The 16869-nt window shown below is 40.9% G+C and overlaps 1 protein-coding gene across 3 annotated transcripts in view; it reads right to left on the bottom strand.

Moving 5' to 3' along the window:
* LOC121438803 (piezo-type mechanosensitive ion channel component 2) overlaps positions 1 to 16869 on the bottom strand; it is a 349253-nt gene that overhangs the window by 148545 nt on the left and 183839 nt on the right. For all 3 annotated transcript variants that reach the window (XM_041639240.1, XM_041639241.1, XM_041639243.1), the window contains exon 4: positions 15186 to 15228. In XM_041639240.1, coding sequence (XP_041495174.1) covers positions 15186 to 15228 — 43 coding nt within the window. The remainder of the gene's footprint in view (positions 1 to 15185; positions 15229 to 16869) is intronic.

The raw sequence follows: 16869 nt of genomic DNA, 5'->3' as shown, positions 1-16869 counted from the left end.
TGGCCAGAAAAGCGAAGAGTCTTTGTGTGTGACTTGAGCATAGCAATGAATAAAGCAGTCAGCATGAGCTCTGGAATATAAGACCTCAAACTGAACCCGACTCCTGATGAATTAAGTCAACAAATGTGTGTGAATGTCTGCCACATCACAAGAATTTTGGCAGACCTGGCATTAAAGATGGTGTGCTTTTCCCCGAGCAGGAGAGACTGAGAGGGAGAGAAAAGCTTAAAAGGTACAGGAAGTGTGTGTGTGCATGCGTGCTTGTGTGTGTGTGTGTGTGTGTGTGTGTGTGTGTGTGTGTATGTGTGTGTGTTGTAGAGTAATGTTTGTGCAGATAGTCAGAGGCACATCAAATGTTTCCTAGACCATGCTGCACCATTTTTGTTTTTTGTTTTTTGACAGGGTCTCTCACTTAGTCTCGAGCTGGCTATTTAGCTACACTCCCTGGTAAACAAGTCCTCAGGATCCACCCGTCTCCACCCTGTCCACCAGGCCACCAGCACTGGGGTGACAGATGTGTACTGCTGTTCCCAGCTTCTATGAGGTTGCTGGAGATCCAAATTCAGGTCCTTATAATTAAGTATTTTTGAAAACATTGAAATGAAACATGTTGTAACATAGTAGTCATAGAAAAAAAAGTTTGCAAGCCATTCTCTGGGGAAACTCTTTCCTATTGGGTGGGATGCTCCGGAGGAGAGAGATAGATGAAGATAGCACAATTTCTATGTTTGAATTTCTAAGAACTAGATGTATTTCATAAGGCATACTTCTCAGACCTCCAAAGGGACGTGTTATGGGCATGATGCAGTATTGGAGGGAGGCAGTGGTTACTGTTTGTTCTCTCAACCACATGGGGAGAGTATCCTCAAGGACTGAAACAGACTCCACTAAGCCAAAAGGCAGTGTGAGTACGTCAGATTTGTCATAAAAAATAAGGACAAATTTAGTTTTCATTTGAATTTTGAAGTTGCTGGTGAAGGATATCAAAATCTGTGCCTAAGTTAATTATAACTTAGCTTATTACTTAATCAATAATAAGCTGTAAAAATATAATTAATACTGCTGCTAAAGGAATAAAACAGTAGCCTATGACCAAAATACCCACTGACATTTTAATTATTAAAGGTAAGAAAAGGGGGCACTAGAGACTACAGAACTCATGGTGTCATTAGGTAAGATGCAGTTTGATTATTTGTTTCACACTGCTAATAATCGGCAGCTAGCATTCGCATGTCACTCAGGATCTACAGATAAGCTCTTATCCTAAAGATGTCCTTTAAAGGGGATTGATCCTTGAGGGTTAAAATCTAATGCCATTTGATGAACCAATTTTACTTATATCTAGGAATCTGGACGTTTAAAATATGTTAAAGTAACAGTTGACACTTTTTCTAATATGACTGTTGCTGCCACTCATAGAGATGAACCACCTCAGACACCATGACTCATTTATTACACAAATCTCTAGATTTCCATTACCATGAAAAATTGATAATTGTCCTGCTGATACTAGCAAACACTTTAGGGAAGTTTGCAATTTTTGGACTATTAATCATATTACTGATATCCTTTACATTCCACAGGGTCAAGCTATTGTGAAATGACATGATCAAATAATTAAATGACAAATTTCAAAAATAAAAGTGCCATATACACTCACCTAGACCACATACTATGCTACATTAGCCCTGATTGCATTAATTTTTTTTCACTTTGAAGGATAGTGCTTCTGAATTTATTTATTTATTTTTATTTTCTGATGCTCCAAAGCAAGCATTTTTGCCCAAAGGAAACACAGCCAAAAGTTTATGTTAAATGAAAATGCCTAGATAAACTAGTCAATGAAAAGCCCCAGGTGTTTTTCTAAGTCAGGATGAGGATATGCTTGTCTGCATGAAATGAATACAGTCCCAGATGGCTCCCGCTATGATGCATCTGACCAGGACAGCATCCCAGAAACCACTGGACAAATGGAGTGTCTGAAGCCTGATGACAAACCCATCGAGAAAAGATGTCTCAAGAGGAAGAATAAGCTGATGACCTAGGGAGACACCAGGATTTTAACTCATTAAACCAAGACCTCGGGAAGATGATAAGTACACTATGCTACAGACACTGTGATATGACACAGTAGGATGTTGTTTGGCCATTCTTAGGATTGTTTATATTTTTTGGAACCAGTTGTCTGGACAAAGGATGATACACAAATATTATTCATTTGAATGGAGGATAGTTTGGTTGGAGTAATCTATCTGATCAATCGAAATGTTATGATACAGATTTTAGCAGACATGTTCTTTAGCATTCAGCACTCTTTAGAAAGCTCTGGTAGTGGAAACTATAGTTGTATGAAGATGATGTATTACTTATTAAAGTCTATCCCACGGAAGCCTTTATAATCCACAGCCAAGGCAGACACCAGCTACACAGAGAAACTGTCTTGAAAAACTCATATATATATATATATATATATATATATATATATATATATATATACATACATACATATATATATAGCCCAAAAGAACCACTCCGGTTTAGACTCCTGAAGTTTAAAGCAACATTGGCTTCTGAGTTGCTTTGGGTCAAAGAGATCCCCCTGTGACAAACACCCACATACACTTTTAGGAAACATTGTCATTTCCAGGGAATGACAGATCTTCCTGAGCCCCCAGGAAAGCCTCAAAACACTGGTCTGAGAAGGAACATAAAGGCCAAAGTCTATTGTTCTGCTCACAAAATAACAGAGCAAAACAACAAAGCCAACAAAGCCAAACTCTGATGCGCAGCTTTGGAGTGATGGAGAAGGTCACACAGAAAGGGTAAGAAGGAAGAGGAAGAAAAGCCAAACCTGAGACACGTTGGAAATGAACAGTGAACCAACAGTAGTAGCCCAAACCTAACAAGGCCTCGGTGCTAATGCAAGGTCTTAGAAAGGTCGTGGCTGTGACGAGAACCTGTTGAAAACAACACTGCAGTTTTAGAAAGTATAGGAACAGCTTTATGGCCACCGTTGAGAAGTCACTTGTCAAAAGGAAATAAAGCCCAGAGGTCCATGAGCCTTCCCCAACATCTCCACAGAAGCTGCTGCTGGCTCTCTCTCCGGGGATTTCCCTACTCACAAAGTTGATGCCAAGGATAAAATTAACAGTGCTGGATGGGGTGGGAACTGCGGCTTTTGTGAATCATTGCACTTGGAATTCGGGGAAATGGTTTTAGCAGTTCAAGGTCAATGGCAAAAGGACTGAATTATGGTTTTGTGGCTAAAGTATTGGGAGAATTTCTCCTAAACAAAGATTTGTTATTTTCACAAACTGGTAAAAAGATAAGCACTCCTAGAATGAGCCAAGGCTGTTGCAGTTCATATGCCTTCATCTCTGAAGCCCACATGTGAGATTATCTACTCCAGCTGGGTCCCATTGTCCAGCCATATTTATCCTCACGTGGGTCAAGTCATGCCCATCTTGTGACTTGCTCTTGCAGCCCCTGCCTATCCATCTCTTTCCTAGTGAAAATAGAAACCTTCCCAGTGCACCAGATGCAAACCACTTCCTGACTTCTGTCCCTTGTTTCCAGCCCAGTTCTGTTTTGTCTTCATGGTACTTAGTGATTAAGTTCCATGCTGGGGACCCTGCCCTGTAGTCTTACATGTACCTAATAGTACAGTGAGCTTCTCGGGATGCTCTAAGAGAAAGGATCTGAACTACTACTTCCGCATGGTCGTTTCATCCCTCGGATACCTCAGGTGGCTTTTGTTGGCTCAGAAACATGTGGTGTTGAGGTGTCTGTGAACCGTGGGCTACAGGCTCCTTCTGGCTTGATGGGTGGGTCAAATCAGTGACTTTGTGATCCCACTCAGTGACTGTATCAGAGGTGGCAAGGAGACACTTCTGCTTGGTGTCATTCATGATCAGACAGGGCAGCACAGTAGCAGAGGTGTGGGACTGATTGTGACCGTCCTACCTCAAGTGGAGGAAGAATAGATCTCAGCACTCTGCACTGGGAATGAGTAGACTCAGCTATCCTGTAAACTTCTTCCCTGACTTTCAAGTAACAAACAGAATTGGTTTCACTGTGTGTACTTCCCCCAAAAGCAAATGACTGTGAAAACATACCCAGATCCCTCCCAGGCTAAAGGCAGTAGCCACTCTGACTTTATGTCCCAGGAACAGTGGATGAGAAGCAGAGAAGCATCAACATTGCCTACCAACATTTTTCTTGAAGAAGTTAAACACCTGTTTTATGAAAGTGGTAGTGAACATCCAGGAGCCTGGGGCAAAGCCTGAGCTCTCAATTTTACATCTCTGAGGACCAAGGTTTCTTCAGTCCCCTTGCATTGTGGTCTGTGTCCATTAGTGTTCCGATGTAAAAATGTTAGTAAATTCACTGCCATTACCTTCTACCCTACACAGAATCCGATTATCTTTGTGGAGTTCTAAGTAAGTAAACTTAACTGGTCAGAACAGAGTGCAGAGGATTTCAAACCCAAATATTTCTCATGGTGGCCCAGTGAAAACAATCTTTTCTCCCTTTAAAGTGAGTAGATCATATGTTGCATCTGGTACAAGCCCTTTGCAGCTGTGTGAGGCTCAGCCGTATCTTAATTTAATGCTTGAACTTCCCTGTGCCATCTGTGTGTGGGCATCTATTGGTGTTCTCCATCTGCTCTCTGTATGCTGTCCTCACAGGCCTCTCACCGCTCACACAGCAGAGACGGGATGCTTGCATCTGACTTAGGGCTCTGCCATGCTGTGTCTACATCCTGAGGGGAGCAGGCTACAGTCGGGCTTTGTTCTGTTCCTCTGCAGTACAGCTGAGCATCATCAGTCTGAAAAATCCTAAGTCCAAAATGTCCAGGCTTCTATAACTTTTTGAGTCAACAGAGCTCAAAGTGAAACAGTGAAAGTTGACTTCATGCATGAAATTATTAAAATAAAAAACCTACAAAGATTTTTTTTTTCTGGTATAGATGATGCTCCTTGAGATTGATCTAAACTCTATACATACTTCTGAGTATTAAAAAAAATCATAAAAGTCTAGTTTACAGGTTGTTTTATATATCCTTTGTATCATGATATTGTACAAAGCACATATGGAGGAGGTGACAACTTAAGAGAAATATGTATACAGTAAAATCAGCCTTGATATACACACACACACACACACACACACACACACACACACGCGCACGCGAGATGTTTCTGAAAGGCTTCAAGAATGAGCTGGTAAAAGGAAGATGCTACAAATACTGCACGAAAGCTGGGTGCTCTCGGCAGAAACTGGGACTAGAAAGGATAGAGTGGGGGCAGAAAGTGCTAAGGAGAGGAGAATTTTCTGGAGCAATGGTGCTGAAGGCCTTGACTTTTAGGCTGGATGAAAAAAGCAGAGGAAGCCCTAAGTAAGTGGAGTACCAAGTGAATGTATGTGTTGACACAAGCCAACCATGTTAATACCCTAGGACCCCGGAAAGATGGAAGGATTTACAAAAAGCCTTCTCCTCAGGAAGAAATGGCAAAGCCTTCCCTCTGGTCCATACGTAGATGTTGACAGAATATGCTAAAATATCTACCATAGCTTTCTTCCTCCTGGATGTCTACAGCCTGAAGACTGTTCCCCTACAGAGACTGCGTGCCTACTGAGATTAGCTAAACCAGTCCCCATGTCCAGCTGCATGCCATAAACCCTTTGTTTACTGGTGGGTTAGCAATAATGCTGTCTCTGTGATTCAGTTGTGAGCAACAACCTCCCCGCCCCGACTCTGATCACTCATTATAATAAACAGGCCGAGCTGGGTGGTGGGAGCCAAAGCAGAAACCCAGACCACCTGACCCCAGCTTTCTGCCTGTTTCTGTCTTTTCTTCTTTCCCTCACTGCCCAAATCAGGTCTGTCTTCAGAGCTGTGCTTGACCCTGGTGGTTGGGAGGAATGCCAACCCCACACTCTGGGAGTCCTAACAGTAGCTGAGGTGGGCAGCAGAGAAGACAGGAAGGAAACAACATTTAGTAGCCACAGAAGGTCTTTCCATCTCCTCTGCTCACTACCTATGGCAGGAAGCCACAACCAGGTCCGTTGATGTAATTGTTTGTTAAGGAGTTTGTGTACATTTAGGAAGGCTTGCATGAAAACCTGAGTATATGTCTGAGGGGTGGTGGAGCATTTCCCATGATCTTAAGGGAAAACTGACAGTTCTTATTAAATTCGCTTCGTAGAGGCTGCCATTTTATCTGAGTCAAATGTCTTTGTCCCTAGCTAAGGTGTATCTCTGATAGAGGCAAAGAAAAACTAGCTTATGTTAGTGAGAGTTATGAAAGATCTGATTTCAGAATATGCACAGGACACAGATCAATACAAACACGAACTCCGAGTTTCTAGATAGCACCTATCAAGGGAGCTCTCTCAAACACTGCTTTTCCTAGACCCCACGCCTCAACTCTATCCCGCATGGAACAGACGGTTTGCCATCTCAGGCTTTCTACCCAGCATGTGCTAACACCCAGACTTGAACTCCCTAAGGGAGATGTTCTACAGCTTGTCTGTTCACACCGCTAGTGAAACCGAAACCATCACGCGAATATCTCCAGCCCAGATCATGGTGCCAGTGTAAACACCCAGAACCCTGCTTTGGTTCTCACCACAGCCATTTATGGACCCCAGGACCCTGAGTCACAAGGACCCAATCTGATAAAGACAGAGCTCACAAACCAAGAGATACTTTCTCCCAGTCATGTTTTCAAAGAAAAGTTTTAATTAAGGATAACATTTTTTTTCTCTAAAAAGAAACAGATTATTTGACCAGACGACTATTAAGTGATACCCTGCTGGGGTGAGTGAAGGTTGAGCTGAGTATTTCACAAGCTGGAAACTAAAGTTCTAGGTAAAACACAACAGTTCAAAGATGTAAATCACCTACATTGATTTCACACACACACACCACACACACACACACCACACACACACACACCACACACACACACACACACACACACACACACACACCATCCCTCCCCACACACTCAGAGATGGACACATACACAGAAAACAGAGCAGAATATTCTCTTTCCCTCTCCTCCTCCCTCTCCCTCCCTTGTCTTCCTCCTCCTCTTCCTCTTCCTCCTCCTCCACCTCCTCCTCCTCCTCCTCCTTATTCTTCTCTCCCTCTCTCTCTCTCTCTCTCTCTCTCTCTCTCTCTCTCTCTCTCTCTCTCATTTCCTTCTAGACAGAGTCTCTCATTAAATCCAAAGCTCAGTGCTTCAGCTAGGATGCCGTACCTGCCTGCTGGGGCTCTTTATAGGCGCCCACACTTGTAGAGAAGTATTCTTACCCACTGAACCATTTGCTTATGATGCTCTAGCCCATGCTCTTGTCTCCTACTCTAGCCCCTACCCTAGCCCCTTACTTTGACAACCTTTCTAATTTTAAAACAGACTACTAAACTTTTCAGGAAGGTTTATATACTCACAATGGGAAAGAACATAGAGGCCCTTATTCCAGAAGGCCAACATTTGTTGTAATGAGCTCACAAATAAAAACAGCATGAAGTTAGGTTAAGACAGCAAACACTTTCTTTTCATCAGAGTGATTTTCATTTTTACTGAAAGACAGCCAGCAGGATGAATTATGTAAGGAAAAGGGCTGGACTCCGTGCTTCTGTGTGAAAATTATTGTTGGCTTATAAACCGTGCTGCCAAACTCCAGTTGAGACCACTCCTTATTTTGTAGACATGATTAAAGCATTGAGGTGATTTGAGGTTCATGTTTTTTTTTTCGTTTCTGGAGGCTCCTCAGAGAGGCAAGACGAAGAAAAACCCACCTTGATACAAAGAATCTTTCACTTTATACATTAAAGTTCACAGACGTATGACCTCAGTTTGAAATTTTAGAAAGTAAGCCACTTGGAAACTACAAATCTTTATTTTCCTCAGTGGTTTTTTCTCGATTCCTGCGTCTGCACAGAACAGCACGTCATGAAACCATTCTTAGGGCCTGCATTTTCATTATTTCTAAATACTGTGCACACATCAGCTCAAGACATGATGGTAAATTCCATCACCCAGTTATTAAGTTGTGAATGTAGAGAATAAAACCTTTTAAATTGGGCCTTAAATTCTCAAAGGACTTACTTGTTCTCCAAAGGCAAAACTGATAGTAACTAAAATATTTTGAGAAGGGCAGATTCTATGAAATTAGGGTCTGTGTCATGGACCCTAATCGTTATTTAAAATGTCACTTGTTTATCAAGCATCTCTTTGATGGTCCTTATTTCCCTATTCTGTGGCTAGAACCAAAGGCTTCAAAGTGACAACGGGCTTTTTTTTTTTCCCCCAGGAAACTCAGAATAATGTAAGACCCAAAGGCAAGGCAGGACTATATGGTACACACATCACTATAAATATTGTTTGATCCTAGAGGCAGACAGGCAGTGTTGGAAAAACAGGAGGGAAACATTTAAGAGAGTTCTGAGATGAAGTGGATGGGCATGCATGGCTGGGGTGTCCTAGAGAGAATCACAAGCATGAGAGCATCAGTTAGCTTTCCGCAAGATACAGGGGACAGGCTACCTTATAAAGAGAAGGTATGCTTAGTACTGGAGCGTCAACATCCAGACCTGAGCATCCTGCTGGCTTGTCCTCTGGTACTGTTGAAGCCCACTGTGTAGTTTGAATGTAACTGGCCCCCACAATCCCATAATCCCATTGATAATTAAGATTGGCTCAACAGATGGAAGTTTCTCTATAGTGGATGCAACAAGCGTGGCAACAGGCAGAAGGCTTCAGGAAGCTACAAATCTCCCCAGAGATAGAACCAAGCCCTTGCTTGAATCATTTCTACCTGCATTGTGAACAATTCTGGGAGAACATGTGTTCATTGTAGCTAACTATTTTTGGTGTATTATTTTACATTTTCAATTTTGGTCTTTGGAGTGACATAAGAAAGCAACAGATAAAGCACATGCAATTATGTTGACAATGATGTCATCTGAGTCTAGGAGCAATAACCACATTCACAGAGAATAAAGCTTTGACTTTTTAAGTGAAAATGGGCATGAGATCAGTAAAAACCCTGTTATTTTTAAACAGGCAGCAGTCAGCTTGACCTGAAAGCAGGAACCTGTCATTCTGTGGGCAGGCTGCTGGTCTCCAGGCTCTTACCTGATGAATCCTTTTCTCAGATAAAACTGCAGCTCGCTCTGGAAGGAGCAAACACATTTAGACCCTCTTCTGATCTGACTGTGGTGCCTTTGGCTAGCATTCTATCACCTTTTGGCTTTTATCCCAAATGCTACCTATGGCGTGTGAGGTACAGTGGCAGATGCCTTTTACAGGTAGAAGCATTTACAATCCAGCGCACGGTTCTCCAAGCACATTGGATCTTCCTGAACCGCAAGTGCTGCTACCACTGACACTTGACACGGATGCACGCTGGCCTGCAGAGCACCAGGGTCTGCATCACACTGTGTGCACATGAGAACCAAACCTTTGCCGCTGAGAATTTGGGCCATCCTAGTTTATAACTCTTACTTAGAACAGGGAGAGTGCCACTGGCTTGACACTGTCACACTTGTCTAGCATAACTGTGACTAGATTGATAGACGGCTATACGTTATAAATATTTATAATCATAAACTATGAAACTCGGTACAGAAAAGCAAGGGTTCTGGTTAAAGCCGAAAGCTAAGCAGCATGGTGAATTCCCAGTCTCTTAAAAGGATCACAGAGGGCTGGAGAGATGGCTCAGTGCTTAAGAGCATTGCCTGCTCTTCCAAAGGCCCTGAGTTCAATTCCCGGCAACCACATGGTGGCTCACAACCATCTGCAAAGAGGTCTGGTGCCCTCTTCTGGCCTGCAGACATGCACACAGGCAGAATATTGTATACATAATAAATAAACAAATAAATAAATAAATAAATATTTAAAAAAAAGGATCACAAAACAGAGAGGTTTTCTTAGCCACTATCTCTAGACTTCAGCTGCGGGCTAGAGAGCACAGCCATGGACCTAAGAGCACAGCTGCAGGCTAGTCAGTCCTGCTTCCTAGAGTTGAGGCGGTGAGCATGGCTCCCAGAGCTAGAAGTGAAGGTACCTCTGCCATGTCGAAAAGCCAAACAAGGCAGAGTCAACAGCCAAAGCCACCGGGCCGGTCCTAGGCATGCCCACTTAGCATTTTAAAATTCTCCTTGTCAAAAAATAATTACAAATACACAATAACGACAGATTCAGTCAAAAACAAACCTCTAAGTCACAGTGTGTTTAAAACATATGCGTAGGCTTGAGAAAGAGAGGAAAGGGATAGAGACAGTCATAGATCAAAAGAATAATTTAAAGATAATAAGATGAGGTCCTTAAAGAAAAAATAAAGTAATAAAAATTACTATAATCCATGTAAAGATGGAAAATACAGAGAGAATCTAGATTATGTGTACTATTGTGTTTTTTTATTTTTTGACTGTTAATGAACTAATTGATAACAGATATTTGGTTATGGGGCTATTAATTTTATATATATATATATATATATATATTATCTTGACTTAAAAATTTAAATCTGAGACTATGTTGCTTTAGAGAAGCAGTTCTGCTTTTATTTCCACAGAAAATGAGAGGCTGTAGACTCCTTCCATGTTAAAATGGTTTGATCAAGTAAAACACCCTGAAAAGTCTCTAATGGGAGTGATGGCCCAGGTGATCCAACATCCATAACAGCTTCAAGGCAACTGTCTGAAACAATGTAGTTTCACAGACTACTACAGTCAAGTATTTAACTGTAATTCTAAATTCTCTGGATCCCTATAAGATTACCAGCACCTCCAGTCAGCAGGAAGTAGTATAGAAAACTATGTCCATATTTCCAAAATATTGTTTATGAATGTTTGTTTTCATTTAAAGGGGGTTGTTTATAAATGGTTAATGGTCTTAGTCAATTTGTTTCTAAATAAAACAAGGGGATATGATATAGAAATGTACTTTAATCCAAAAAAACTACTGTTAATCTCACAATACACTGGTATGGATTTTGGTTTATTGATACAGATTTAAGGTCAATTTTGCTACACTATACTTTATTTCTACTCTTGTTCAAAATATTATGTTTATGCAGTTAATTTAAAATTGCAATGTATAGTTAAGAAATACAAATTAATAGTCGTCTATTATAGTCAAACTTATAGTCATGTTAGTTAGGTTTTATAGATATGCAGATATACTTCAGATGGATCTTCAAACACTTCAAAGACCTGTAGAATGTGGCATTAAAATGTTTTAAGAACTTTGACTTTTCTTGACAATGAGACACATCTGCTCCTGGCAGCATCAATTACTTCAAGGGCAGAAAGGGCATTTGTTTTCAATGTGCTAAGGCTAGCCACTTGGGCAATAAACTGCTCTTTCTTGGACTGATTGACAATATGCTGCATAAACTGGGCATGCAGGACCAATACAAGAGTGACTGCTAAATTTGCAAAAACAAGATGGGACAGTCCTTCAGGGTTCCTGCTTCATAAAAGAGTCTGTCGAATATTCTGCAGAACACAGAAGAAAATGACTGACAAACTACCAATAAAAATGGGATAGTTTCAAATTTCCTACTTCACTGAGAAATATGCCAGAAACTCTAGGCTTATAGGCTGAATATGGATGCCCCAACATTACAGGAAAACTTTGGGTGACTGTCCAGGCAGCCAGCTATCTGTCACTTCTAGAGTTTTGGAAGTTACTTACAATGTACTTTCTGGTTTCTTAGGTTATATTATATCCTTATAAGGTCTTTGGTGGAGTTGAAGACTAGATAGTTATACCTTTCTTTAGTTATGAAACTTTAGAATCACAATGATAAAACAGATTATAGAATATTTTCTTTAATTTTGCCAAATATAAATGGAGTAAATACTATAACTGTAATTCTTGTTTGATAAGCATTTTGTTATAATTAATTTTACTATGTCAAAGTTCAAATCTTCCTTTTTAATTAGACAGACAAGAGGAGATAATGTGGGATTCCCCTCTGTATGCTGTGAATATGTTTTATTACCATTGGTTAATAAAGAAGCTGCTTTGGCCCATGGCAGGGCAGAATATTTCTAGGTAGGAAAGCCAAACTGAATGCAGGGAGAAAGAAGGTGGAGTCAGAGACACCAGCAGCTGCCAGGGAAGCAATATGTGAGGTAACAAGTCACGAGCCTCTTGGTAAAATATAAAATAACAGAAATGGATTAATTTAAGTTGTAAGAGCTAGTTAAAAATAAGCCCGAGCTAAAAGGCCAGTTTGTAATTAATATTAAATTTTATAGTGGTTAAGTGGTTGGTGAGAGAGAAACCTCTCTCTCTCTCAAATATATTAAAGAAAGTCTCAAGCCTTGTGTTATTTCTTATGTGTAGGCCAATAGTCAGCTCTGAAAAAGCAAAAGACATTTTCTTCCAGGGCTATAGTGTTGTTACCATTCCTAAGGCTTCACAGTAGTGAGTCTTAGGATCACTGGAGGCCCAATCAATATTTAAATTTCCTATTCCCATGAAAAATACCATTTTTCTATCCTGGTATACATTTATTTTGATATATCATGTGTACTGTCACAAGGTATATAGAAAGGAAATATCTGAATGGTCCCACTAAGAACTGCATGTGGACGGCAGGCAGAGAAACCCCATAGGTTTTCCTTGCGGCCACACACCAGCAACACACCGAGTCTCTACCTTCTTCTTGGAGAAGCTTTGAGGCTTCATCTAACAAATGACTTCTTCCTTTTAGGTGTGCTCATTTAAAAATAATCTATTGCCCAACATATGGAGGAACAAACTTCACATAATGACTTAGCTACGAAGAGGCCAACAACTCTTAACACTATTGCAAAGAATATGAAGCTTTATTTAAGGTGAAATCTGAATTTTCATTAAGGCAAACATCAGGTTGACCTTGAGAGACAAGACGAAAGTTGTATTTTTCAGTCCTGCTGGCCAGCTTCACACCTATACAAGCACAATAGCTCCAGAGACTTACATCTGTTTCATTTTAAGATGTGATGTGATATGCAGAATACTCCCTTCCCCTAAATGAGAAAATATAGTAGCATTTTATGACAACATTTGAAAACCTGAATAATCACCAAAAATATTTCAGTAGATCTGCAACATAGGCACTAAAAGTGATGGATGAAACTACAATTCAAAAATAAACATGCCACTTGTTATGTGTCCTAATAGTAACAGTGCTTTTATTCAGAAGCATGTAGATTTAGGGAGGCACTGGAGTATAGATATTATACCATCTGGTTTTATTCAACATAGTAATAAAATGAGAAGAGTCAGCAAGACTTGCAGCACAGGGTTATATCTCTAGAGGCATGGGGATAGGAAAAATAAAACAGAAAACAAATGAGACCTATAACCCCCAAATTCTATGTGATACAATAGAATTTGTATCCTGGTGTTGGGAACCAAGAACCCCAGTGATTAACACAGGTTAACATGAGGTCTGTGCCTGGATGGAGACACATGCAGAGTTTATTTGAATCTTTGTTACCTGTGAGGTCATAGTCCATAGAGGGAGTCCATAAGTGATGGTTATCATCCAAACCTGCCAGATGCCTATTTCTGCAAATAAAACTTTCTTGGGATATAGCCAAACCCACTATCTCTAGCTGCAATCTGGTCCAACAGCAACATTAAGAAACTGGAACAGAAATTTTAATCTTGGGTCACAAGACCCTAAGAGGTGTGCTATCTGTCCCATTACAGTATAACTTTGCCAAATCCTCTTTTATGAACTAGAAATGATTTGGCCAATGTTTGGTGCACGGTACCTGTTGTTATGGAACCATCCATTACTTGAATAAGAGTTGGGGTCCTGTAGTCCAGGGATCAAGCTTTTTCTTTACTTGTGAGGTCATGTGGAAGCATCTTAGGGGGAAGCTCTCCCACAAAATATTTTGCTCAGGTGACAATGAAGACTCTCAACTTGTTCTTTATGGAAAACTGGTCCAAGGTAAGTGCTATTGAAAGGACACTGAGATACAATTTGATGGTATACGCCTCAGGATGATAACTTACTCTGATGTAAGGAAACCTATGTATTTGGCTGACGGGGTAACACCACTGGCTTACAGGTGAGAATCTGGTACAATTACCAGCATTCCATGTGGATTCACTCCCTCATTGCACTTATGAGTCTATCCTCAAGATATTTGGCAAAAAGTAAATGTATGTAAGGCTACTCACAGTCAGGTTTTGTTTTTTAATGTGTGTGTGTGTGTGTGTGTGTGTGTGTGTGTGTGTGATAGTATTACTTGCCAATCTGATGGAACCCATGCTTGTCTGGAGAATCATCTCTGACCTAGCCCATGAGCAATTATCTTAACTGGCTTAACTAAGGTGGGAAAACCCAGGCAATAGCCTCATCTGCTGGGCCTCCAGTTGTAGTCAGATTGAAGGTTCTACGTGGGATGCCACATGCCTCTGGGAGAAAGTCATTTGCTATATCTGCCCCCTTCAGTTCAAAGACAGATAGCTCAGAGGAGCAGCACTAACCAGACACAGCTATCGTCGCCTTCCTGATGCTACTGGGAGTCATCTCTTGCTTGTGGGGAGATACCAGTGTGGAAATAAATAGGAATAATTGATACAGTCCTAGCATTATCTTAGAGCTGGTAAGATGTAGCTGTTTAAAAAATTGAGGATAATCAATATAAATATATTTATTTGTATTAAAACAAGATGATGAAAACAAGACAAGGTCAACTCTACTTGCTACAGTTCTTTAATTACTTAGCTCATCTTTCTGACTATTTTGTGGTCTAAGCATTCTCAAATCAAAGCTCACTTTCTTCTTTACTTCTCCTCTGTGTAGAGGTGGGAAACTTATTATCTTATTTGTATTTTACATTTTGATTTTTTTTTTTGAGACAAGTTCTCACACAATCCAGACTGGCCTCCGACTGCCCATACAGCTGAGGCAGGCCTTGAGTTACTGATCTTTGTGTCTCCATTCTCAGGTGTGACGATTACCAAGCAAAGATTCTATGAACCAAAGCTCTAACTTTACAAAGACAGTGAGGCTTTGATACATAAAGTGACATCATGTCCATGGTCACAAATTCAAAGAAATGATGGCAAGGCTATTGATTCACAATGGAGAAACCACTTAGAAAAAAATGAGACAGTGGTGGCTAAATGTGGGCTGTGCTAATCCCGGCTTACCTTTCAAAGCCAATCTGCCGGAAGGTCTTTTCCCACGTTGAGCCTGAAAGGTAAAGAGACCATGATCAGCACACTCACCGACTCAGCTTCCCTCTGCTACCTCACATGCTTGTGAAAAGACATCTTCCCTCAAAGCCATCACTCCCACATCCAGTCTGCAGATGGCCTTTGCACATTCTTGTTTGTTTTTTTTTTCATTTCATGCTTAATTAATAATGCAGTGATCCAAAGATAATTAGATTCATCGCATCAAAGATTCATCATCCCTTTGCAATGCAAACATTCAAAATCCTCACTCATGGCTATTTTGAAAAATACAGTAATTTCTTATTTGGTTGAGTTAAATACTGTGCAATACAACATCAGAGTTTTTCTCTTCCATCAAACTGTAATTTTGTATTTGACCACTCCCCGCCACACACACCTTTTCTAGCTTCTAGTAACACCATTTTACTCTTCTTCCAGGAGGTAAGTTTTCCAGATGCCACAAATGTTACAAAAGCAAAATCAGACAAATGGAATCACATCAAATGGAAGTTGGCAAGCAACCACACTCCAGACATCGCAGTATGTCTAGTTGAGAAAAAATGTGAGTCCTATTCTCATTAAAAATAATGTAATGAGGGCTGGGAAGATGGATAAATCATTAAAATATTTGCGGTGCAAACATGAGGACCAGAGATGGGAGCCCCACGCCCCACAGAAGTGCTGGCTTTTGTTAAACACTATCCCGACAGATACTGTGCATGTGCTGAAGTTAAGGGTTGGTGGTAACTCATGGCATTTTTATATTTATATTTTAGTCACTATGGCAAATTGTTCCCTATCTGACATTTGGTGTGTAAATTGTGTTTGCAGCAGCTGATAGCCATGACAGATCATGTCCCGCTTTGTACTGGTGCCTTTGTCCCCCATCTGACATTTGGTGTGTAAACTGTGTTTGCAGCAGCTGATAGCCACGACAGATCACATCCCACTATGTTCTGGTGCCTTATTCTGCAAGCAGGAGTGGCGAGTTCAACCTGTAGTCTCCAGAGGCTGCTAAGAAGATGCTCACAAAAGTCTGAGGAAACTGGGCTGGTACAGAAATCTTGAGAATTCTGCTCCAAATGCTTTATCTCCAAACTGCCACAGAGATATCCAGAGGCAGGTCGGCTTCCTGGAGGAAGGACAGGAGCTCACATGGGACCAAGAAACCCCAGGGTTGTCTGGACTAATCTCAAGAGAGGCTGAATTAGTCTTGAGGGACCATAAGCTGTACTTCACCAGGAGGCTGGGCCTGTGTTAACTGATCATGGTGCAGTGTTTTAGATAATTTGAAAGACTGGATTTCAGAGATGAACGGCATGTTGATTTAAACCAAATTCAGAGGTATTTTCCGAAATGACGTCACTGGGATCCAGCCGAATTCCAATTGGCTTTGTGAGTGCAACTGAGATCTAACCAGGCCAGGAATGTCCCTTGGCCCCAAGCCCAGAGAAACGGCCTGCATATAAAGATCTTCCTTTCTGTGAATGCTATGCAAGATGATGGAGAATCCTTATCTCAAGAATTCTTTGAGGTGAATGATCTACTCTAGAAGTCTTACCAGATCAGACAGCAGTGAATAAACACCCGTGGGTAGAAGCCAGTTGCTTGTGCTGGCCACCACCTGGACCACATTATGAGGTGGGAATGACGCCTC

Source organism: Microtus oregoni, unplaced genomic scaffold, assembly GCF_018167655.1.
Source record: "Microtus oregoni isolate MIOR12 unplaced genomic scaffold, Mior012 000057F_ref0000458, whole genome shotgun sequence".
In the NCBI taxonomy this organism is placed as follows: domain Eukaryota; kingdom Metazoa; phylum Chordata; class Mammalia; order Rodentia; family Cricetidae; genus Microtus; species Microtus oregoni.
The sequence above is the reverse complement of the archived record's forward strand: the minus strand, read 5'-3'. Positions and strand labels throughout refer to the sequence as shown.